Below are 27,744 nucleotides of genomic sequence, written 5' to 3' on the forward strand. Positions count from 1 at the left end.
TCGCCGCGGGTGACATGGTTCACGGAGCGCCACAACTACCGCCGTTACTATCTCACGACTGATCCACTATTGGTACTTGGCAGATACCACTTCGTTCACTCACTCTTCAATTTTACACAAGAAAAGCATGGGGCTTATGTGGAAGGTTTACAAAAACACTGCTTATATAGTAAAGTTCATAATATACTCAGCCTTAGGTATACCTACCTAAACTCAATAATCACGGAAATATCTCTCCATTAAAAACTGTTTGGAAACAAAATGTATTATTTATATTAGAATGTTTAACTGGAGTCTACTTTTTGTCGGGTTTGCGATGTCTAGTTTACATTCATTCTGTTTGGACGTCACATCCTTGATAACCAGCAATGACACGCGCAGATTTGAGAATTATATTTGAATTATAGGTAGGTACATATTACTTACCTACCTAATTAATTTTTCCAAATATTTTTGCCAGTCACTCGCGAGTTTTGAAAGTTGTCAGGTGTATATTTAAACGTATCTGAAATTCACAATATTGTCTATTGAAAAGTAGAGATGGCATTTAAATTAGATTTAATGGTAAGTATATATTTTGTTAGTAATGTATCCATACAGCACATTTCTTAGATATTGGAGTCATAGAAGGATGATAAAAAATACTGTATAAAAATGGGGTGGCATTTTGACGCTGCCTAGGGGCGGCATTTTGTCTAGGGACATCACTGAATATAATATTAAACGTACTTAATAAATTTTATTGTTTACTTTTTTTTGCAATTCGTATTAAATTTCACACTTATGATTATTCTTTATCGAGAACAGATCCTTTATTTGTAGTCGCTGGATAATTTAATGGTTCTTCCTGTGCTCTATCCAAAAATACGAAGCATTTGGCGCCAACACCACATTTCGAAGGCGTCAAAACTACCATCCGCTCCTTTGCCCTCAGGGTCCTATGGCTTTACACCGTATATGGAGAAAACTAATTATGTCTGCACAAACTTAATTTTCGTGGCAATTAAAATTCGTCGATATTTCCATAATATGTCCAAAAAACTGCTGGATGCGTCTGAGCATGGCCCTCGCGAGGCGGGGACTGACAGGACTCTAGCCCGGGGGCCCTGGCTCAATGAGGAGACGGCATGGCAGGTCAACCAGATAAACACGCATTAGATTTTTTTCTAATTGTAAAAAAGTCGCCTGCGGCGCTATTTTACTTCGGAAGTATTAACATTTTGAAATATGTAATTATGGGATACAATTTTTAATTACACATCCAATGACTTAATATATAATAACCAATGAATTAATATGGGCGAATCATCTGGAAAAGAAAATGACACTCACTTTATTGTTGGGTCTGCCGAATTGCATAACCTGTTCTAATGCCATTACAATAAAGGTGATATTGCCATAAATTCCTGATGCTTTTTGTTGGGTCTGCCGAATGGTTCGGTTCGAACGGGTTCGCTCAAATGAACATTGACATTAGAAACACTGCTCTAACGCCATTACAATAAAGGTCATATTGCTATAAATTCCCGATGCGTGATATCGCATAATGGAAATTGCGTGACGTCTACCCATACATGCGAATGCGCAAATTTACTTGCTAGCTACTGTATTGAGTGCGTCGTCCATTAACAATGTCATTGTACACAACACAACAACTAATTATATCTAACCCGACTAAACGAGCTACCTATAATTCAAGTGAATGTATTAAAAATACACTGAATCTCAGACACCATTTGGAAAACGCTACTGTAGAGTATCACACTGTCTTTAACCTTAGCGACAGGTAGGGAGGCCCGCCAAATTTTCTGTCCTGAGGGCCCGTTTCAGGGTGTGTGGGCCATGCGTCTAACATATTTTTGAGAGCCGTTCCTTTATCTGGAGTATCTGAATGATTGGTTGGTTCCGTCCCGTGCTCTTTTTATGAAATTAAAAAAAATATATATCTGATACCCGAATAGAATATCATTCTTTTAAATTTATAACAGATTTTTTTTACACTCAATTAACATCACTGTCAAGAATTCAATTAAACTTATATTTCAATTATAATTACGTATTTGCTAACAATAGGGTAGCATGTAGATTCAATTTCAGTTATCACTGACTTATTAGGAACAATGAGACAAAAGAAAAAAAAGATTGTTTAACAATAATATTTTAATTAAATTACGATGTATCCCCTCGGGCAGATTTATTCGTACTTTCACTGGCAATTCAAAATAGATGTTTTCAACTATTTACGGCAATGCCGAAGGGTGGAGGTAGGCTGTAAAGATTCAACATATTATTATATATTTAGAAAAGGAGTATTACGACATTGCAGCGATTAGCCGATGCGCCATAATACATAATAAATACAAAATTATAAAAATATCTTAATTACAAATAACAACTAATATAACAAGAAAGTAGAAAAGACAGCATGTGTTTATGTAAATATTAAAGATACATGATAATATATATAATTATAAATTTAACATATTTAACAGTTCCACAAACATTATATAGTTAATAAAAAATAAATCAACCTTTATGGTGCCATCAAATAAGTTAATCGCACGATATACAGCATCATGAAACATAACATCTGTCCTGCGACGAGGTATCTTGAAGACCGTAGAGTTACGAGTGATATTGGTGGGAACATGAAAATTAATATTTGCCTATATATACGGATTGTAAATGAACCCACGAATAAATAAAAAGAAATGCTTTAAAAAAGCAATCACTCTTCGGGTGGATAGGAATTGCATTGATAACATACCCAGAAGAAAACGAGTCGGTAAATTCATTTTATTATCTATGCACTATACTGACGTGTAGACAGTGTTTGCTAGTTTTTAAAATTTATTTAAACCCTGCTTAATCCAAACCATAGTAGATGCCTAATAGTTAAAAACATTCATTTACCTATAAAATATCTAAAATTATGTGTGGGTTAATGGCATAATTTTGGATATTTTATAGATAGAAGAATATTTTTTATCAGTTATGGTTTGGTTTAAGCAGGGCTTAATGAATTTAAAAAACTAACCAACACCAACTGCATTATTTATTCTTAATCCAACAAAAACAAATAAGTATGGCTGAAGTAGTGTGCACTATTTTTGTAGGATCATTCATAGCAAACCTAAACTATTGTGGTTTGGTTTAGGTAGGGTTTAATTGAATTTTAAAAAGTAAGCTGCACCATCTGCAAATTGGTCAATGAAAACAAATAGGTATGATTGACAAAGTATGCACTATTTAAGTCAAATCTTAATAGCCTACCTCCATCCCTCGTCACTGATTTACGGACTCATAAAAGAGATACAACCGCTAGCGACAGCTGTTTGTATGGGGCGCTTACACACTCAGCGTAGCTACGTCGAACAGGTGCGACTTATAGTGTGGGTGTAAAAATATCATTTACCACAATCACCAGTGTTAACCACATGTTTTTAAGCTGTATTTATAATACTGTTGCATTCGATATTGCCCATAGATAAGATACTTAATATTGACCCACGTTACGTGTGACATACAGATACAACTTGGTTATGTAATTAAGAAAACTAACAGCTAGCTGGTGGAGTTGTTTATTAGAATATTATATATCCTAGAAAAAGTTGGATTTAGTGGGATTCGAACATTACATCTTTCACCTTAATGAATCAAACGGGGAACGGTAGCTTAAAGAATAAGAGCACTCATCCGGATAGTGAAGAATGTGAGCTTTGAATCCCAGTCAGTCCAATGGCTATGATAATAATTTGTGAGGTTACTGTCAAAAGTTGGTAAGTCTCGAATTGTACAATGATTGCAATAATTTGAAGTTTTAAATGTCCTCTAAAATCAGGCATAATACTTATTTCATACATATTTCTATATAGACACAATTCGTTACTCTAAATACCTAAATTATCAACTTACCAACTTTTAGCTGTAATCTGACGATGCTACTATTTTTTTTAAATTGTTTTTTTTTTTAATAATAGAAATTATTTGTAGATTCAGTGTTGAAAAAAGACTAATATTGATTTCGTTGCCTAAGCATCTATGTTATTGTAACTCAACCGAGATATTTAGGGTAGCAGATTCCAAGAGCAGATCACCCTGATAGACGATAGCACAAGAAAAAAGAACGAAATACTATGACGATTTGTAAAAATTTTATGTGATAATTATTATAAAATGGGTCGTATAAAATTAATGTTGATTATCTCTGACCATCTGAGGTGCTAGTTTTCATAATAATTAAATAATTATTATAATAATCCAACATAATAACTATTATCTAATTTTATTGTACCGTTACAACATTGTGTGTTTGCGCGCATGCGCAATTATGCTATTGTCTATGAAAATCTTTATTCGAAAGTATAACACCTTTAGAGTACATGGTCTTTATAGTGTCACTACATTTATTGTTATTTTTTTTATGATTGATGTTTGTTCATGTATAATATTGTAACATAATTATAATTAACTACATGAAATCGATATTAGTGAGCAAATAAATAATCCCAGATTGTCCCGATCTAGATATCTGTTCAGCATTCAGGGGTTACACATGGAACACAGAAATAATGGGAACTGAAATACCTAACGGGTGTGGAGTAACAGGCAACCGATCTTGAGTGTGGAAGAATATGGGATAAAATTAAACACGTGTCGAGAATACGTTATTCTAAACTTGTTCTTCGTTCTGACAACTGCTCTCAATTTATGCACTGACGTTCATTCAATATTGGTGTATTTGAAGATTACAACACACACTATTACACGTATATAATGTGTGTTTTATCTTTGCAGGGCTCTCACACATTCAAAACCCTGCTTCAAAATGTAGTGTATTGTGCCTATATGAATTATATTTATTAATCTAGTCTGTGGGGTTGCACATCACGAGATACAGAATATCATCCAAATAGGGATGGTTAAAGCGACTTTGTACTCAGTCAATATAAAATGCAGTTTGTTAAATTCGTGGATTCTGACTGTGCTACTTTACGGTAGAGATTAACGGCACCGGGAATGGGACAACTAGGCGCCAGGACAATTAGGCGCCCCACTGTCAATGAAATATACGTTCGTTACGATTTTATACAGAAAGTAGACAAGGAGTTTTAATTAGTTTCTATCTACTATTTAGAAGTTTTAATTGATTTTGCTCTTAACATCATGGTTTTTATTGCGGATTGATAATAATTATCATGTGTGAAATCTCTTCTCGTTGAAACTTAAACATATGCACAATTAAGTCATTATTTACATGTGCATAATATTTAAATTCTCCCCAAGTAGGTATTAAATAATAATAATATTATTTAAATATAAATATAAATAACAATATTAAATATATATTTAAAAGTAACTATAATTCACGAACGTCTATTTATTTTCGAATTTCAATAAATTGCGTGGCGCCCAGTTGTCCCCTTGCCGAATCATTCTCGACCCAAGGTACCTTACGAATTCTATTCAAAGTAATCGAAAAACAGATATTGGCGGTAGAAACGGACGATATCGGTAAATATTTCGATACACAAAACCACAATCAATATTACAAAGAAAGAATGATTTAATATACTTTTGTACCTATACTTAGAATCTCAATATATTATATAACGAAAATAGCATGATTACGATTTTATAGCACTATATTTTAGTATACAAGATAGAAGCAGAGTTTGAGGATTCATATAATGTATGTAAAAATGCATTGTAATTGTGTTGGAAATCATCGTTAAGACGTCTATAACCAGTGACGTCCCGTGGGGGTAGGCAGATTGAGCGTCGCTTGAGGGCGGCAGTTGCCCAAAGTGCGGCAAATCGAGGAAAATTATTAGGTATTTGTATAAAGCTACATAAACTTAGTAATAACAGAAATATCTTTCCAATAAAAAATACAGCTCACTGGTTGGAAACAAAGTATAAATTAGGTACTATAAACGTTTTAACAAGACTTTATGTTTTTGTCGGGTTCGCGATGTCTAGTTTACTTCCGTTGTCCTTGGACATCACGTTCTTGATGAACAGCTATGACACGTTCACACGGAATTTAAAATTTATCCCAATATGTTTGCCAGTCACTCACGAGTTTTGGAAGTTCTCAGGTGTATTTTTAAATGTACTTATCTGAAACCGTAGACTTGCAATATTGTCTATTGAAGCAGAGATGGCATTTCAATTAGAATTAGTGGTATACCTATATCTTGTTAGTAATGTATCGGCATAACACATTTCTTCAGTCATGGAAGGGTGATAAAAAGTAATGTAAGTATATAAAAATGTGGCGGCATTTTGTCTTGGGACGTCATTGTCTATAACCATGTTTATTAAGGTATATTTATAGAAGAAATTATGTGAGATCAAAATCCACTCCGTCTCGCTTATAATTTTTTTTCTAATCGGCACGTTTCTGAGATTTTTCAAAATTATATATTTCTTTGATGACTTTCCGAAAAACCAGTGAAACGGTTTATTTTTGCATTCGACAGTCATTATTAATAAAGTTCTTAACAAAACTGGTTTAAAATAATTACAAGATAAAAATAATTTTTTAAATACCACGTTTTTAAATTTTCTGTTGAATCATATAAACTTTACAATACTATGTATTAATAAAAACTTTTTATTGTACTTGATAGAAATACTGAATAAATATTATAGAATATTGAAATGTCATTTTGACATTTGATATTGATTTCCATAGTAACGCACGTATATATTAATAATTTAGTTGCTAGGACCCCCTTAGCAACCGACAACAATAACTTTCCATACAAAACAGAATTAACTGAAAATGAATTTAATTATGCTTAAAAATGGCTAAAAGTTTTAAAAGAATGTATTGTCGTCGTGTTCTGATATATTCTAAAAGTTTCAAATGTCTAGCTAGCCGGTAAGTTAGTTAAAAATCTTCAATCGTCCAATACAAATCTTGGAAAAAACAAGAAAAAAAATATACTGGACACACAAGAAAAATCTGTACCGGACAAACAAGAATACGAGCTAATAAAAACATGGTAATAATATGATTTTTCTTACGTATTTATTTAAATTGACAACAACAATGACATGAAGAATTTCATTGTTTTACTTTATTCAATGACGTTCGAAATATTTGAAGGAAGAATAAAATAACTTGAGAAATCTTAACATTTATTTTTTACCTACTAATTGACAATCTCACACTGTTACCTAAGATGGCAACACCAGAATGAACAGCTTTTTTAGCACCATAAGGGAAAGGTTAAAATATACAATAACACGAACTCACACAGATGCCACTGAGCGAGCCTATCTAAAAAGTTTTAAATTAAGAGACGATGACTGTTGTCTATGTGACGGCTACACATTTCAAACTGTGTGGCATGTCATCAGCGACTGCCTTATACTAGAAAGGGAGCGATGGACTCTCAAGACTCTGTGTAGACAGCATAACCATGAAATTGACCTCCAAAAGCCTCACGACGTACTAAACAATATAACAACACAAGAACACTACACAAAATATTTAGTTCTGGCCATAAAGCAAATTAAAGATATAAATGAAGGGACATAATTAACCACTCATCAATGCAACTGACCCACCCAACCACCTTATACGAAAAAGCAAGGGGATGGTTATTTATAAAAAAAATAATATTATGAATCATACGATTGCATTACCATTTACATTGTTTTTATATAGGATTTCAACTACGATGCTTTTCATGTAAGTTTTGAACAGAGCATATTGTTTCCAATAATAATTAATATTACACGAAGATACAAGTTAATTAGATAGATATGTGTAATAATTGTGATTGTTCTTACAAACAGGTTGTGTAATATTGACTACTTGTAGAGTAAAAGATAAATGCTTGGTACAGTTCGGTTATGAGGAATACAGCGGAAAACACATTTTAAAAATACCCGATATACTGGATTATTTGTTAGTTTGGGTTAGTTTGGGTTGGGTTAGGTTAGGTTAGGTAAGGTTAGGTTTTGTTAGATTAACCTAACAAATATTCCAGTATGTCGGCTATTTTCAAAATGTTTTTGCCGCTGTATTCATCATAACCGAACTGTACCAAATGCTTTATATTATGTAAGTACCAAAGAAAAAACAGTATGCTTAAATTTTCAATATTGCAATGAAATCGTGCTATGTACACTACAACTTGATAATATATACGCTTTTTACAATATTTTAAGATTCAATACCTAGCTATGGTGTGATCGAACAAAATCCACCTCGTGGTTGATATGTTGGACATGCCTGGCATACTACAAACTCTTTGAAATTGGTTAATTTTGAAGGTAAAGTTAGTTATACTTGGAGAAGTATAACTAGCAAGTTTGTTTGGAAAATGCATGAATTTCTAATTATTTTAAATGCAGTAGTCGGTGAGTAACTAAGTCAGAATAAGAACCCTATGCGACACAAAGTTTTCGGTGAAAGGTATAATTAAAACTTTTCGTCTAATATTCAATGTTAAACTAAATTTCTAGAATCAGATATTAGATTCTTGATTATAGCGGGTGTTTGAAATTCACGAAATGACATCAAATAATACACACGATTTAATAATTCAATATTTAAAAAAAAATGAAAATAGTTATGTAATTTGAGACAACCACAAAAATACATGTTAAAAAATACACATATACGGGGGCGAGCTTAACCAATTAAGTTACCGATTTAATTTACAATCACGTAGAAATTTATTAACAACAATGCAATTATTATTGGTGACCAATTTTTGAATTTTTAAATGAAGGTATTATAAACATTGTTTCATATAAACTCATCCGCTATCAAGACCTCCAGATGTTATGACTTGAGCCGTACGCACACATAAAAATGATTTGGGGGGAAGGGGTTATATTAAAAATATATTATCATAATATATTTTAATGATTTAAGGCAATTGAAAAGGATAGGGTTAAGAAAATCTAGCAGCTGCCACTGACTTCACATTTACTCCGTCCACTACTACATTCCCCATACCCAAACACTCCGCACTTTGAGTCTAGTGATAAACCTAACCTAGTGAAGGCCTCCGACTTCCTGACTAGCTCAGGCACTTGGAAGTGGAGGTTCATTAATGTGGAGGAACAGGCAGGAACCTCATGGACGTGGAGTAACCAAGAAGTCACGGGGCACAAAGTCAATTAAACACCAGATGAAATCTTCAGAACTCGTATTTTATTGTTATTAGAATATGTTTGGCCTTATGGCATTCCTTCATCAAGGATTATAGTCCAAAGGTATCATTCACATTGGTATCGAAAGTCCCAAAGGTTATAATAATTAAAAGAAACTCGATTTATTGTTATTATCCATACACCACAATTAGTAAAAAAAAAAGAAAAGTCAAATCAATTAATATTCGAAATTCACAGTTCGTAGTCTCAATAAACAAGAGTCAACTAATATCCGAAGTCACAAAAATAACCACATTTATTACTGATTAATTAAAAATTAATTCGAATATTATTATTTAATTATTTTAAAATTAACTTGATTATTATTAACTAATTATTTAACATTAACTTAATTATTTCTAATTAGTTATGCAGACGAGATCGTGAGGGTCCCGGGGCAACAAGGCGTCGCAGAGGCGACTCCCAAACCCACAAAACAGACTGATAATCGGATTTTAGAACCTTGCCTTTTTATCCGTTAGGGGTGGTCGTATTTCTTACCAATTCACACCGATCACCGATACCGCCATATGCTACACATTTATATAAGGTTGACGGATGTCAGTCTATCAACCAAACATATAGTGATATCGATGTACATAATATGATTAATATTAATATTACTTTAATTACATTAATTCCTTAATTACTATATACCACTAACGCCCGTCTATACATCACGCTTTATTATTTGACTAACCCATTGCATATCTATATTAAATTTACCTATTATATTACAATTTACATTACACAATACATTACAAATCAAATCATATCTTACATTTAATCTAACTTAATTAACCCTTTATCCAAACATGTATTTAATCGAGATTTAATCCTATTACCTTATTACCTTATATTTACAGGGTCTGCGACCGACTTATCTTCCACAGTTCACTCTGAGAAGTGGTGGGACTTGCCAGAGCAAACTGCGGGACTTCTACATGTATTAAAATTGTTCTGCTTTGTCGAGGGTCGTAATTATCTAACCGGTGGCACATTGACTACCAGGATCAGACCGAGCGGTTGGGAGGCACTACTCCTTATGGGAGTGCCCCCCACAGGGGCGGAAAATTAAGTGTGCGTCACTAGCCTAGTCTGCTCATCTACTAGTTATTGCGAGATGTCGCATTTAAAAGTGATTATCGAATGTGCGTGTTTTAGCAGTTATAATTATTTGGATTGATAGTGTATCTTACTTCAAATAATTCCAGTGTTACAAGTTGTCAAATTTAATAAATAATACTTTCATTGGATTTTAGGATGAAAATTTAATAATAAAAAAAAACATCCGAAGCAGTGGAGCACTACACTTTTTCGGTGCTCCGGCTCCGCTCCTGCTCCGGGTAAAACCCCATTGCTCCACTGCTCTGTACACCTGCTACAACGCTCTGGTCTCAAAGCTTTGTTAAATTATTAGCTATAAATTATTGCTGTCGATTTTAATAAAATAAATATTTCAACATAAATGAAACAATAAGGTTAACATTCGCTAAAGATGATCAGTGATCACGTATAGAGTATTGTAATACTGTTTTCACTTGTTTTAAAAAATCAATTGCATTGCATTTAAACGTGTCGTTTTTTATAATGCGTTTGTTTTTATTTACAATTATAAAAACATTAACAGAATGACACGAACGAAACGATGTTAACATATTGTAATAAATGTAATAATGATGATGATTGTAGAATTTCGTGATTAAACATTTATAATGTTTTATTTAACAAAATGATGAGTGAGTCTTTTGTTGTTTTTAATGTTGCCCTTCTAGTGAGGCAACCGTTTTTGAAAGTCGTGTCAAAGTCATCAAGGACTAGATTGGTAAATACTTCTTATTATATTTAATGTGATTTCGTTGTTGTGGTATAGTTAAAGTGACAATTATTATAAGTGGGTAATACCTATTGTCTTTTAGAGGGATGTAGAGTATACGTTTTATAACTTTGCACTTTTTCTTACACCGATACGCCTCTTTGCTTGATTATCTCGCATAAAATATATTTAGTAATAAGAACATCAATAGATAATATATGTAAAAAAATATATTTTTAGAATATATTACATCATTTTCATTTTACACGGAGTGCAAAGTTATAAAGCATTTACTCTAAAATATTTATCACTAAAACTAACAGTAGATACACGCGCAGTAGATAATTTAAAAGGGACAAATTATTATTCTACAAAAACTAATTCATCCTTAATAATTTTCGTCTTCGTCCACCTTTTAGCTGGAGCATATGGACACCACACGGTGCCTTCAAGAATCCTTGTCACTAGCCAGTTTTCTTGCGTTGTTCCAGGTCATATCTACATCTCGTAGCTCCATCGCATAGTATTTAGCGGCCTTCCAGGACGCTGGAATCCGGTTGGCTTGAAGAACAGGTAAGTCAGGTTGAGATTCTCTTCTGGCATCCGCAGCACTTGACTGAGTCAGATTCAACGTTGCCTCTTCACTCTCAGCGTAATTAGAGGCTGCTTGATTCATTCTATTATCTCCTCGTTACTCCTAAAATCATAACACCGCACACCCTTAACAAGGTACCATGATTCACTACCGTAAAGCAGCACCGTCAGAATGCAAGCGTCTACAATATTTCTTAGGTTATTATACAAGAAAATATCAACGGCTGAGGAAGAAATTTCATCACTTAAGAAATTCTATGATTAGTATTACAGGTATAGTTTCATGGAACTATTACTGAGTAAAGCTCTCCTTGAATGTGACATGCTTCCGAAGGGAATGGCACAACATTACAAATAATTTTATCAATACTAGCAAAGATCAATTTATTTTTGATTGTATTAAAATACTTAGCACACCATGTATATACAGTGAATTTTAGTCAAATACTAAACGAAGGAAATTATTAAAGTTTCATTGTATATAATATTCTTGTATAGTTGACATTGTAATAAATAAATATATATATCCGGAAAACATTTATAATATCTTCCAATAGCTTTATTTAATGGTTGTTCACAGACATTATTTAAAAGCTCACGACATTAATATAAAACACAGTTTTATAATATACTCCGTCAAGTCATATCCAGTATTTTAAATATAAAGAATAAATTAAATAAAATGTCGTTTTATAAAAATATTAAAAGATTTATTACTGAGGAAAAAAGGAAGAAACATTTTGAAATTAATAAAATGATTCCAAATACCAGGCGAGCAGAAATCAATAAAGGCAGAAAAAATCCACCAAATGACGATGTAGAAATAAAGGAATATACGAAGATTGTGATATTCTACATGAAAAGTATGGCAATGTTGCCAATATATACGGAAAATCCGACGATTTTCCTCAATTTCGTAAACGTTTTTTATATCCTTTTCGTGAATTTTATAAGTGTTCACATAATGTTGTTTTCAATTGCGGATTTGTTCTTAAGTTGGGATGGAAACGTTTTCAGCCTTACTTTTAATATGATCAATACTGTCATATACATCATGAATACGGCATTGCTTATATATTTTCAGGTAAGCTGTCATTATATTATTTTAGACATATTAATATAATATATATTTTATATAAGTACCTACTTAATGTAATTTTATCCAAAGACTTTGAAGAAAATCGTCGTTACCTATACATAAAACGAAAAAATTTACAGTAACAACCCTTGGCGGATCTTGGTTTCTTTTAAAAACTTCGTCTATCCTGGAAGATCCAGCGCCGGCACTCTCTAGTTGCTTTGATAGATCATTCTTAAATATCTTGTGACGCAGTCCACCTATCTCAGTTTCGATATAGGTACACCACAAACATAGACCCTCCAATCCAAACCAACCGCCCCACACCACACTCAGTCTTAATCGAGCGTATAACGAAGCCCTATGTTTGAATGTAAAGCATCAGCAGTTGTATACGTATGTGGATATTTCAGAAGTATACAGGTCTTCTGTTGGCCCCTTTAAATGTTACTCTAAGTGTATGCGAAAGTTCATAGTTTTATACAAAAGTACATACTTATTTAGATCTGCCGGCATCATTGACAATTAAATAAATAATTAAAATAATTAAAAAGACAACGTTTTTCTTCTTTTGTGTAAAAAAATATGATCAATCAAGTCAGAAAAAAAAATATTGTGATGTTTTTTTCAACCATCTTGGTATTTTATAGACTTCGAATTGCGAAATTCCAAAATTAATTGTGTGTTAGTATTCAGCACCACAAAATATACGGCTAAAATTAAGATCAATAAAATTCGACGGTATTTATAGAAAATTGGATTTTTGGCCATCATTTCGATGTTATTTTTTTTATTTATTTAGGTCAACCAACAGGATCAATCACAGAGAATAAATATAAATATAATATAGAAGAAAATAATATGTGATGGTTCCAATAACGGGCGGAGACAAAAAGCATAATAAATCAAATTAAATTAGATCAAATATGAAGTACAGCTGTAATGAATATAGGTGGAGTGTTATTGAAAATCGTTGAAGAAATATAGAGAGCCAAAAAATTAGAAAAACATAAAAAAGTATATAATACATATTATATAAGACAAGCAATATAAGAAAAGAAAAAATACAATTAACGGCCCACGTGCCCAACGAAGGTCAAAATGGAGTTTTATGGTATTTTCAAAGTATTAGCCTGAATGCGTTGTAGATAATCTATTTATATAATTTTGAAGCCTAATATTATCCTTTATATTTATTTTAAACATTTGATGACTGCATAAAGTATTTTTGTTACATACAATAGTATTCATTTAAACCTCTCGATCTAATGTTTTAGAATATAGTCATATTTCAGTACATCCATAAGATTTTTTAGATTTATTAATTTTTAAACGCATTTATAAAACCATTAGAAAAATTTATAATGACATTATTATAGTGAAATATTTACGATACCAAAAAAAAAATCGGTTTTTTCGGTTAGGTACATGTTCAAACACGCGCGTTAACAATATGATCTTACTCCCTACTTCAGTTATCGTTTGTCAATATGACCACGGCCGTATGTTGTAGCTTGACCACTGGGAAATGCCAATAGAAATGGCGTATTTTAAAAAAATGCTACCTAATTCTTAGTTCAATAATTTTGATTAATAATAAAGTTGGAGTGCGATTCACATACATATGGCATGGATGTATATTTTACATTGTTTAAATATTTTATAGGTCTACTGGAAAGACTTGCACTCATTACTAAAAAGGCTGGACAAAACGTTCAGGTTTAAATCTGCTCCAGGACTCACGTCTCTTAACATGAAGCCAAGCTTCGAGAAGGCGAGGCGGTACAGTATGATGTTTTCTGTATCCTGCATCGTTGGCGCCATGCATTGGGGAGTGATTCCAGTGATAACTCACAGTAAGACAAGGAGTCTGTTTTACAATATTAATTTTAAATGCTAAAGTATCTCAACATAGGTTGTATTAACTGAAGGTACTTAATTGAATTTGAATTTAAATGTCTCATTACTATGAGAAACCTATGAAATATACCTATGAACAGTGACGTCCCTAGACAAAATGCCGCCACCAGGCAGTGCCAAAATGCCGCCACATTTTTTTTATGCAGTAGGTACTTTTTATCATCCTTTAATGACTCATGTTGAAACATGTTGTATTCTCTGCTGCAATAGACAATATTGCGAGTACGGCTTCAGAGTTACATTTAAAAATACACCCGACAACTTCCTAAACTCGCGAGAGGCATATTTGGATAAATTTTAAATTAGATATGGACGTGTCATTGCTGTTCCAAGCCGTCCAAGGACAGCGGAAGTAAACTAGACATCGCGAATCCGACAAAAAAATAAAGTCCTGTTAAAAACTTTTATAGTACCTACCTACCTACCTACCAACCCTTTGTTTGCAACCAGTGAGCTTATTTTTTTAATGGAAAGATAATTCTGTTATTACTAAGTTTAGGTAGATATGTATATACCTATATACCTAATGATTCTCCTCGATTTGCCGCCCTTTGGGTAACTGCCACTCCCAAGCGAAGCTCAATCTGCCTACCCCTACGGGACGTCACTGCCTATGAAAAGTTATTAAATTTTCAAAATTTACTCTACTTAATTCCGTTGCTTGCGAGTAACAGCATTTCATAGGCTTGCTGAATGTAATAACAGTTGGAATTTATCGTATTAGATTTTTGGGTTGTCACATCGTGTACTTTCTTATTCTTTCCGCGACATTTCGATTGCATTGCAGAGTTCATTATCAAGCGGTAATGCATTGCGAGTATACTGTTAGGTGTATGCATGTGAACGCCGTTTTAACTGTGTCAAAAATACGTAAAAAAGAATACGCCATGAAAATCGTTCAAAAAAAATAGTGTACTTACCACATGTATTTTTTTAAAACGATGGTAACCTACGAATTTGCGTTATAAATAGGACCCTAAATTGGTAAACTTTACAAATATGAACATCGCTGAGTTGAAATTTCGAGGCTGTCATTTTTTATGTTCATTATAATCACTTATTCGAGTGATGTATAATAAACGGTTTCACAAAAATGTTTCAAAATTTTTCAACTATACAATAATGTCTTTTATTGTGTTAACTGTCAATGGCATGGTGGAAATGCATTGTATTATTGATTTAATTTAATTAAATACAATGTTTGTTAGTACTTATTCCACTTTTAATAAATAAATCTGCGGGTCTATTCTATATAAAAGGCGACTATCGACCGGTAACGTGATAATGTGTTAGTATTTGTTACATACATTTTATATTGAAATATTATAATTGTAATTGTATTGTAATCAGTTAATCAGTCGAAACTGTCTCTCTCTCGCTCTCTCTCTATCGCTCATGCTCTAAATTTTAGCACAGGCAGGGGGCATGCTGTTAAAATATAATATCATTTATTGCAACAATTAATACCGGCTAATTATAATTGTTACAATACGTGTTAATAATTTGATACAAACATACCCTAGTTAGCGGTTTTAGCGGACGAAAGCAGCCTTTTGTAAAGAATAGACCCGCTGGACCGGTTTCGTAGAACCTTTGAGTGGAATAAGTACTAAAAAAATGTGTTTTCTTAAATTAAATCAATAATATATAATAATGTCAAAATTTGGTAGGTATTATGTTATCGATGCCCAAGCGGCTTACGCGTCGACTTATAATGTCGCGGGTCCCAGGTTCGAATCCTAGGTCTGGCAAATACACATGTTTTTCAATATGTGTTTGAGTCAGAGTATGGACCTAATAGGTTGAGCAAGTGGCTAACATCAATTTATTTTAAAAACAAAAAGTCATACAAAACCTCCACTTTGTTAAGTTACAGATTGTGTTTTATGAATGCTAATATCATCCCCAAATTCAACATTGCAGTTGATACCAATTTGTATGTGCGACCCGGCTAATAGTGGTATGCCTTGCTTTCACTTCAGGAATATTACCGGTATTGAACTCGCCTAATAATAATGATAAACTCTGAAGTAAAAGCTATTCTACAAATTATTTGTAATACCAGCTAATCAGTTAGTTGCGTCATTATTATTTTTTAGGTGAGGACGGTGTTCGTCTTCTTCCCCTGAAGATATGGTATCCAGTTGACGTCCAGGTATCGCCTTACTACGAAATCGCGTACGCAACTCAGTTATTTGGACAGATGATGGTGGCTATAGGGTTTTCGAATTTCGGTAAGAAATTAATGGAAATTTATAGATATTATCGCACTGGTTCCCATCTTGTAGGTCATGACACATTGGGAGTTAGCGAGTAGGGGGTCGCAAACTATTCTTAAATTATAATGAAAAGTACGATTTTGACACACTCCTAATGGTAGAGTAAGTAGATAAGTCTGAGATGCTTAGTTACGTTAAAATAAATTGAAACAACATTAAGATATGATGCCAGTTTAGAATGTCGCGAGGTATTTATGCAACCTCGTTAAAAGTCTCGGATTTTTAAGACTTCTTAAAAATAGTAGCTGCCAGAGCAACCTGTGAACATTCTGTCAATTTGCATAAGCGTGTGGGCAAAATGCATATATGCAATGACATTATTAATGGACGACGCACTCAATACAGTAGCTAGCAAGTAAATTCGCGTATTCACATGTATAGGTAGACGTCACGCAATTTCCCATTATGCGATATCACGCATCGGGAATTTATAGCAATATCACCTTTATTGTAATGGCGTTAGAGCAGTGTTTCTAATGTCAATGTTCATTTGAGCGAATCCGTTCGAACCGAACCATTCGGCAGACCCAACAAAAAGCACCAGGAATTTATAGCATTATCACCTTTATTGTAATGGCGTTAGAACAGATTATGCCATTCGGCAGACCCGACAATAAAGTGAGTGTCATTTTTTCCCCAGATGATTCGTCCATATTAATGTCATTGCATATATGTGACTAAGCGATTAACTGAAGCGTGTATGAGAGGGATTCAACGCATGTGTTCTTTTTCTGCAATCGCGCAACAAAGACGTAAACTCTTTTGAGTGAAAATTTATGGGAGAGACATTTTGTTGTTAGCTGTGTATACCTTTGGCAGAGAGAGAGAGAGAGCGTATCTGTCTGTATGAGTGTGTGCTACGTTACAGATAGACGTATTATAGATGAATCGAGTCAAATATACATATTATAATAACGTATTTTTTTGTATGTCATTCAAAAAGTATGCTTGCTGCACAGTATAAATTTAATATTTAAAATATCTAAACTTATATTGTTTTTATCAGTAGTTAATCTGAACCAATTGACCCATTTGGATACTGTATACCTAGTACGGTGTAATAGATTCGTATATTTTTTTAATAGCATGGCAAGAAATTTGTCTATCGTGTGTTTTCGATTTAACATTGTTGATGATACAATGAGATGTATTTAATACTGCTAGTTGTATATAGTTTAATCGTTATTATACATATTTAAATGGTTTCAAGCTAATAAGGTATCATCTTTTGGGTTTGTTTGCGTAAATTTTTAGCAATCGCCACTGACAGATGTCATATTCTGTCACTTATCTCTTCGTAGGCGCATAGTTTTACACGCCATACTACCTTTGACTACATTTTTTCGCTATCCGTTAAACATATAATAAATTATAGCGTTCATACTCGTAACATTCCATGCATCTTGACTTAAGCTAAAAAATATTATGGATTGTTCAAGGAATATAAGCAATTATAATCAATAAATTTATTGTTGTGGATAAGTAGGTAAGTACATAGTAGTTTATAAATTTATAATATAAAACTCAATAATTATTGCAAATGGAAAGACTACCAATAAATGAATGCAAATAAATATTGATGTAACAATCTTAATCTAAGACACGCAATAAAATAACAACAATTATTGCCAGATGATAAAAATGAACGTCACCGGAAAAATAGCGGGATTAAATTAATTTTATTTCCCACAAAAAAGATGCGTCAATAAACATGGTTGCTGATTAGTTGATCGCTAAAGGATCGGTCGCGCAATATTATTTCGTCTTCTTATTAATTAAATGGCAACATCGTGCAGACGCCATTTTTATCGCGGATTTATTTGCACTAGAGACACGACGTAAAAAATAATGGAGACCTTCATGGCGGAAATAATATCGGTTATATAATGTTAATATTAACAATGAAATGAATTAAATGATTCATCGTTATTATTAATTATTAATAATCGAAGTAAATTAATGAGGAACATAAAAACAAATATACTTATTATTAATTATTGTTCTTTCTCCGCATTATTTGAGTAAATGTACCTACTTGACATTTTGGAAACTATACCAGGAATATTCAGTTTTTTGTGTCTGATGATTGGTGACTGTAATCAGTGTTGCCAATTGGCCATTTTTACAAAAATATGCCAGATTGGATTTGTCTTATTGACAGAAACTCTAGATTTTATTATACTTAAAAAGAATGTCTAGAAACTTTTTTTGCCGGTAAAAAAACGAACTACGAACGAATTTTGAGGTTAACCGATTTTCACTACCTGTCAAATAGTACCATAAAATAACAACATCGCGTCTCGTTTACTCTTGAAGAATGAGATTGGAGAGACAGTCAGCACTTTTACGTGTAAACAGCTGTTATTGTCACGATAGTTTAAAATACGCACTATAATAGCTGCCAGTAAATACATGCAGGTATTGTGGGTGTGACAGATCAAAATGTATGAAACCGTGGAGTGTGGATTCGATCTGGCAGTTGAAAAAAAAAGCTTGTTGTATTTAATATATGATTTTCAGCGCAAAGACCTAATAGGTTGGGAAAATTATAGTTTGAAAATTATACAACTATTTCTCGTAAATAAACTCCAATTAGTGGTAATTTACGTCCATATTTTCCTCAGGTATACTCTTTATGTCCGAATGTATCCTGATATGTGGACAGTTCGACATCCTCTGCTGCAGTCTTCGAAATGTCCGTTTCACCGCGTTATTGTCACGAGGGTTTCGGGTTCAGGATCTGGTCTCTTGCATCGGTTCCCAGCGAAGTGGCCCCAACCGTTGTACACTGCCCGAGGATGAGCTTGGGCAATATTTTTGTGGAAATGCAAAGGTCAATGATCCAATGCTTGAAGTTGGAGATTATGAAGATATAATCTCGGTGGAAAATATATCTGATGACGAGGAAAATAATGATGTTCAAATGGGTAAATATATTATTATTTAGAATTAAATATACATATTTAGTAGAGTAGCGCAACGCAGCATGGAAAGGTGTATGTTGGGTATATTGTTGAAAGACTACAAAAAAATCCATCGAATAAGGAAGCAGATACAAGTACGCGATGTAAAAGAGGTCGTTAAGCTAATGAAATGGCAATGGGATAGACATATTGCTCAACGAGTGAACAACCGCTTGATAAAAATGCCGATTAAACGACAACAGATACTCCATAAAACCAACTGGATAGACGAACACATAAGTAGGGAATCCAATCCCGAGCCAAAATTCTGATCCCGGGATTTTGGGATTACAATTTGACATCCCGGGATTGGCATTTTTTTCCATTATTCATATAAAATTTTTATATTTACAAATAACATTGATAAAATCGGTCAAAAATAAATCTAGTATAATTTATTGTTAATATTGTATACGTTCAATCTTGGAAATACACAAGTTTAATGGAATAAATAATATTGTAATATAAATAATAATGTGAATTTAATATGAGATTGTTGTTTCTGATAGTAAAGACATAATGAATGGATTAGCGAGATTTAAAATAGTAAAGTAAATAATCATGGCGTACTTATGGCCTTTCCGCTTCATAAATCTAATTAGTCAGCCAAATATGAAACTGCTGTAAAACGTATGATATCATGATGGAATTACTTTGTTAAAAGTGCGAAGCATTGTTTTTTTCCAATCTTTGTCATTTTTAATAATATATGTGAAAAAATAAAATGAATCGGCAACCTACACATGGGTATAAATCAAATTTCATTCAAACTCAGTTTCTTTCTAATGTAGTATTTTTTCTGTTATATTTTCGCTTTTATTTTATTTTCCATAAAAATTGATAAAAAAAATCAAACCCGAAATCCCGGGATTATGTTTATCAATCCCGGGATTCATAGGTATTGAAAATAGCTCGGGATCCCGGGATCCTGGGATTGGAATCCCTACTCATAAGGTTCTCAAAAATCTAGGAATCTAGAAATGTAGAAGGAGTTAGTAGAGGCCTTTATCCCACAGTAAATCGACCCCGGCGGATGATAATGAAACATACCTTTTAGAAAGGAATCTCAAATTCATATCTCTCAATGAATGAATGATGGAATACTAAATTGTAAATAATTTTGATGAACACCTGATACCTTCTATAATCTTGCTAGTAATACATGTCTTTATCCAGTAGTGGATGCCAGCAAAGTAATTTAATATTACTCTTGAAACATAATCTTTACGACACTCATTTGCAAGCTCCTGCAATGTCTTGGAGGTATTTTATTTTTTTATTTGCAAACACAACAATGTCTCGTCTATAAAAATATACATATAGGTAATATTTGTATTATTCTAGACCCTTACGAACCATACGATGTTGAAGTCATGGCTGCAATCAAAGACTGTGCAGCCCATCATCAGCAAATACTGGACTACTGTGACTCTGTGAACGATTTCTGCAGTCCGATATCTCTGCTGAAGATGTTTCAGATCACATTATTAGCATGCTTTGTCATGTATTCTTTTAGTGTGGTATGTTGCTTTATATTATTAATTTCAGATATTTTCATTTTCATTAGCTTTCTCCAGACAACTACAGCCGTAATACCCATTTCACGTTACGATATCATCACACGGATTGCAAAATATTTTACGTCACAATTTATATCAAATCTTAAATTCTTAATTTTCGACCTTCATACGGCACCTGGAGTTCTAGAGCTACATTAATAAATAGTCTGTGTAAGTGCTCAACGAATTGAATAAATTAATAATGTTTGTTAATGCTTATGTCAGTAATGTGGTAATACTGTAACACGAATCCGATTTTAGGATTGTAAAAATGTGTGAAAAGTCACTAAAAATAAAAAATATTTCGATAACTGTCATAATCGAATTGCGTTTATATTTTTTTGTCCACGATGTTACCTAATTTTAAATATGGAATTTGATGCATTATTATCAAAATTATTAATAATTTAACAGCTCATGAAAATATATTGAGTAATTGACTAATAATATTTTTTACTGTTAATTCTTTATTTCCACCATGATTATCTTTTTATATAAACTTTTTTCATATATCTGATTGATGCAATGAATTTGTTTAGAAAGTATAAAGAATTAAGTTATTATTATATTTAATTGCGAGAGAGAAATAAAACGTAGAGCGATAATATTATAACTAAATTAGTTATGACCATTTATTTTTTTGCTGTAAATAGAGGTGCCGACTATCTGATAAACCTCGTAAATCCCATTTTGGTTTAAAAAAAAAAAATGATTGCAATAATTGAAAACAATAGTATTTTCAAATTATATATAATTTTATGTAAAATTATTACACACCTCACACGAATAGGTAATCATTTCAAAAAATTCGTAATGTATGTCCATTCAACAGATTTTTTGAAAAACATTTTAAATTCCAGTGGGTTTATTCTATTAACAATGCTGCTATCGGCGACTATCGAGGGTTTATCATATTTACGTATTCTTCTTCTTCGATGGCGTTACAGCTCAAGTCGAGCCCTAGCCTCCTACACCGCCGTCCTCCAGCCGGAACGGTCCTCCGCACGTCTTTTCCAGTTCCTGATTTTTAGCAGCTGATTGGCATCTTTTGTAATGTTATCACCCCATCGTGTGCGTGGCTTTCCCACTGGCCCTTTCCCCCCGGGGTTTCCTTCGAGGATCTTCTTCGGTATCCGTGACTTAGACATGCGCTGGACATGGCCTGCCCAGTTTAGCCTCTGGAGTTTTATGAAGGTGGAGAGTTTTGAATCTTGGTATAAGCGGTATAGTTCCGTGTTGTACCTAATTCTCCACTCCCTACCATCATTTATGGGTCCGTATATCCGCCTCAGGATCTTTCTCTCAAAGCAGTCCACCATTTCAGCTGCTTTCATATTTAGAGTCCATGACTCGCACCTGTATGCAACGACTGCGAATGATGGTTTTATAGAGCCGGGTCTTAGTTTTTCTGTGAATTTCAACTTTCTCCATCCTGGACGATCCAGCGCCGACACTCTCCATTTGCTTTAACCGAATATTCTTAAATCTCCTGTGATGCAGTCCACCCATTTCGATTTCAGCCGTCCAGGTTTTCTCTTGCCCTTCGGTTGCGTACATAGCCCGCCTTGCTGGGTATACTCTGGCATTCTATGTACGCGGCGGATCCAGCACAGTCTCTATATTTTCATAAGCCATGTGATCTTTTCTTCCCTATAAAGCATATACAGCTCCTCAATATATCTTAAGGGGGGACATGCTCGTCGAAGGTCAAAATTGAGTTTTTATTGTATTTTCAAACCATGATCCTGGACACTCCTTAAACGTTGTAGATAATCTATTTTTATAATTTTGAAGCCTTATTGTCCTTTATAGTTATTTTAAACATTTGATGACTGCATAAAGTATTTTTGTTACATAAAATAGTATTCTTTTAAACCTCTCGCTCTAATGTTTTAGAATATAGTCATATTTCGGTACATAACTGTGCAGTGGTGTTAAGATTTTTTACATTTATTAATTTTTAAACGCATTTATAAAACCATTAGCATAATTTATTACGAGATAATTTTTGTAAAATATTCACGATAAAAAATTATATTGATAATCTCTGTGATCCCAAATTTGACAAGAATTAGGCATTTTATTATTCAAAAAATCGGCAAGAATAACACATTTGAAGATGATTCTAAAGATATTTATTATAAGCTATGTCTTTGACCATTCAAGTGTGATAAACATCTTATGAATAATGATTGCTTTATAATAATTATTGACCTAAGAATAAGGTAGTGTTTTTTTGAAATACGCCATTTCTTTTGTCATTCCCTAGTGATTAAACTACAACATACGGCCGTAGCCATAAATTTACAAACTATAATTAAAGTAGGGAGTAAAATTATGTTAACGCGCGTGTTTGAACATGTACTTAACCGAATTTTTTTTTATTTTTTTTAAACGGTACATGTTCAAACACGCGCGTTAATATCATTTTACTCCCTACTTCAAATATAGTTTGTCAATTTATGGCTACAGCCGTATGTTGTAGCTTAACCACTAGGGAATGACAAAAGAAATGGCGTATTTCAAAAAAACACTACCTTATTCTTAGGTCAATAATTATTATAAAGCAATCATTATTCATAAGATGTTTATCACACTTGAATGGTCAATAACATAGCTTATAATAAATATCTTTAGAATCATCTTCAAATGTGTTATTCTTGCCGATTTTTTGAGTAATAAAATGCCTAATTCTTGTCAAATTTGGGATCACAGAGATTATCAATATATTTTTTTATCGTGAATATTTTACAAAAATTATCTCGTAATAAATTATGCTAATGGTTTTATAAATGCGTTTAAAAATTAATAAATGTAAAAAATCTTAACACCACTGCACAGTTATGTACCGAAATATGACTATATTCTAAAACATTAGAGCGAGAGGTTTAAAAGAATACTATTTTATGTAACAAAAATACTTTATGCAGTCATCAAATGTTTAAAATAACTATAAAGGATAATAAGGCTTCCAAATTAAATAAATAGATTATCTACAACGTTTAAGGAGTGTCCAGGATCATGGTTTGAAAATACAATAAAAACTCAATTTTGACCTTCGACGAGCATGTCCCCCCTTAACCTCGAAATGCCACTTTCTTAAACAGCCCCAAAGATTCTTGTAAAAATTCTCCTCTTAAAGATGTTTGCTAAGTGCACAGCATTCTGATCTGAGCACAGGAAAATTTTATATTCAAATTCAATTATTTTATTTTTTTTACATTCTGTGAACATCACAAATTACAAATTTAGGACGTTCACAATATGATATTAGGTAGTGTTGATTTTTCTTGAGAGCGCCTTGTTCTTTAATCCTTTCTATGCCGCAATTAGTTAATTGATAGTAATTAACATAAGAGTTGGTATAATTAGGGCGTCCAAAGACGCTTTGGGCACTTAACCGGTTAAAAGCCTTTTGAGACCAAAATAGCACGATTTGGCGAGGGTGATTAGTGTTTGTGACAAGGGACTCTAGATTATCAAATGAATTCACAGTTTCAAAATCATCGCCGCCAATTATTATGATGTTATTATCATAAAATATTATGTTTCACTCTGGAGAACTGTCACATATTTTGTTTTAGGTTCGTTTATCCGGAGTCCCATGTTTGCAGCGGAAATAAATAGCCGTTTGAGGGCTCCTGGGGACCGGGCCAATGACATAAATATTGATCACATGCTCTGCTAAAACCATTCTTAATATTATGATAGTGAAGACATGTTTAATGTATATATCTTATGTAATATATTCAATTACATCGGAGAAGACTCGTTATATAACTTGGCAACCCACTTCGTATATCTCATATGGAGAGGTCAACCAAAGGTGTTTAGTAAAAAGGCAATAGGTCAAACGTCACGTCCTAATTCACTGCGGGCTCATTAATATTATGCTGTAGATAGTATTGTTGCCATTAATAAAGATTTATGTAACAGATGATCTCGTTCGATAAATTATGGGCTCATTTATAATCTTTCTAGACTATTAATATAAGAAGATCATTCTTGTATTCACTTTAATAGTGTTAGTTTTGAATTATCGATGGTAAAAGTTTCATTAACTAAAATAAAATAGATTATATCAGGGTTGGCGAACCTTTTTAATTTAATTTCAAATTTTCTAAATAATATTATTTTCTGACACGAAATCTATTCTATCTGCCTTTCATCGTATTTCTAGCCGAAGGTATATTTTTTATTCTTTGAATAATTTTTTCTTTGTTTTAAAAATTTCAACATATTATAGGAGCATTTTAACCACCCTTCTTTCACATTATATTCCCATCACTGAACGGTTTTCCATTTTTAGCAAGTAGGTATGAGGCAAAATAACAACCGGCTGTTATATTTGAATGACTGCTAATAAATTTCAATAGGTTTGTTGATACTGTTTTGATTTTTAATTGCCCGATCATTTTTTTTTGTTCATCTTTGATTTTCTCAGAGTGTCTCACAATACCGTTTTACTGTCGAGGTTCTTCATACAACTGTTCCAGAATACAAAATACACACTGCTACCATGCTATACTCCTCAGTCTACCAACTTTGAACGTCTCTGCAGTTTGTTCTAATACAACAAGAGCAGGGAGCTAAGAAGTCAATTGATAAAAAAAAACAAATTTTACAGCTTTTTTCGCGTTTAATCAATGATAAAAATAAAACTAAAAAAGCCGCTAGGAGATGCAAGCATTAACTGCAGCTTCTGATGTTTAATCACGTGATGTTGACTCCATTTTCCTTACTTCTTTAATTCCTTACTGTCTGCATTCACCATTTCGTTATGTTCATATCACTCGTAAGCAGAATTGGCACCATTTTAATGTGCACCCCATAAGCAACGTATGAATTGCTTACCTCCGCGGGTTATTACTGAGTATTTTAATATTTTTTATTGGTTGCAGAGTTTCCAGATAACAATTTTGGAATATGGGACACTCACGTGCATAGATTTATTTCTTTTGTGTTATTTTGGAAACGAGGTCATGATACGAGTAAGATAAAAACAATCAATATTACTGTTTTTATTTAAAATATTGTGTTGATTCCTATTCAAGTTTATTGAATATAAGCTAAACCAATCACGGCGGTTCTAAAGTTACGAAATAGGACGTTGTCCTTTGCTATGTTTAGCGTTGATCTTTCCTTGGATAACGAGGGGGGTGCTGTACTTTTGTTGGGTCTAGGACGATTTGGCACCGCAAACTGGCCTCCGGCGATTGGCCTCCGGTAATTGGCCGCCGGTACAATCGGACGCCGGCCCAATTGGACGCCGACCCAATTTGCCTCCGGGAGGATTGGACGCCGCACAGTTGAATTAAATTCGCAAAGGAATAGACGTACGTTACGATTTATTGGAGTAAATAAGCAAGTCAGTTTAATATGCTTTTATCTTCTCAGTAGTTGTACCTTATACATTTTGCGCTTGAAACATTTTTAATATGAATTGAGAATAATTATTATGCCTTATGATGTTTATTAAAAGAAAATAATTCTTCCCTCGTTAAAACTTAAAGATGTGCATAATCAATTATTTTTTGTCTATACATGGGTACTTATTTATATTTACAACAAGTATTAAAAATAATGTTAGATGTTAAAATGAAAATAACATTATATTTCAGCGTTTTATCGACTTAATATTATAATAAAGCTTAAACATGTATATTATTATGCATACAAGCGTATTTTAAGATAGTATGAAATTACAAACAAAATATTAAGTAAATTATCTGCTAAGTATAAATGTTTCAGTAGTTTGATTGATAAACTACTTAGGTACTGGGTGCCGGACGAAATCCCGAAGGCTAAAATCCCGAATGGCCGAAATCCATTACAACTACTACTGAGAAGATGGAAGCATATTAAACTGACTTGCTTATTTACTCCAACAAATCGTAACGTACGTCTATTCCTTTGCGCATTTAATTCAACTGTGCGGCGTCCAATCCTCCCGGAGGCCAATTGGGTCGGCGTCAAATTGGGTCGGCGTCCAATTGGGCCGGCGTCCGATTGTACCGGCGGCCAATTACCGGAGGCCAGTTCGCGGTGTCAAATCGTCCCATTCCCACTTTTGTTCCCTCATAATGTGAGTTAATTATTTGTCACCCTGTCCGCCAAAAGAATTTGGGGATGCGTCTATACAACCTCAACTCTCCGTGATATCTTCTTGTTTGCCGTCGATAATATTTTTTTGCTGTCTATGAATATCAGTTTCAATTTGGATGTTTTTATATAATGTTATGTATATATCGTAAATATAAATATTTGTAGAGTTCTGAGGTGGGAACGGCTGTTTGCGGAGGTCCATGGCAAACTTTTAGTCCAAGAGCAAAACGAGACCTTCTCCCCATCCTGA

At 33.2% G+C, this 27,744-nt stretch overlaps 1 protein-coding gene across 1 annotated transcript; it reads left to right on the forward strand.

Annotated features, from left to right (window-relative positions):
* Window positions 1-1,029: 1,029 nt before the first annotated feature.
* On the forward strand, window positions 1,030-27,744 carry LOC147069661 (putative odorant receptor 85e). Its single transcript, XM_085950864.1, has 6 exons — window positions 1,030-1,134; window positions 14,335-14,524; window positions 16,688-16,822; window positions 19,492-19,794; window positions 21,175-21,334; window positions 27,660-27,744. Exons 1-6 carry the CDS (start codon window positions 1,030-1,032, stop codon window positions 27,742-27,744), a joined length of 978 nt encoding a protein of 325 aa, XP_085806990.1.

This window comes from Rhyacophila brunnea, unplaced genomic scaffold (genome assembly GCF_057557595.1).
Source record: "Rhyacophila brunnea isolate RB1 unplaced genomic scaffold, BYU_Rbru_1.0 scaffold_23, whole genome shotgun sequence".
Taxonomy (NCBI): Eukaryota; Metazoa; Arthropoda; class Insecta; order Trichoptera; family Rhyacophilidae; genus Rhyacophila; species Rhyacophila brunnea.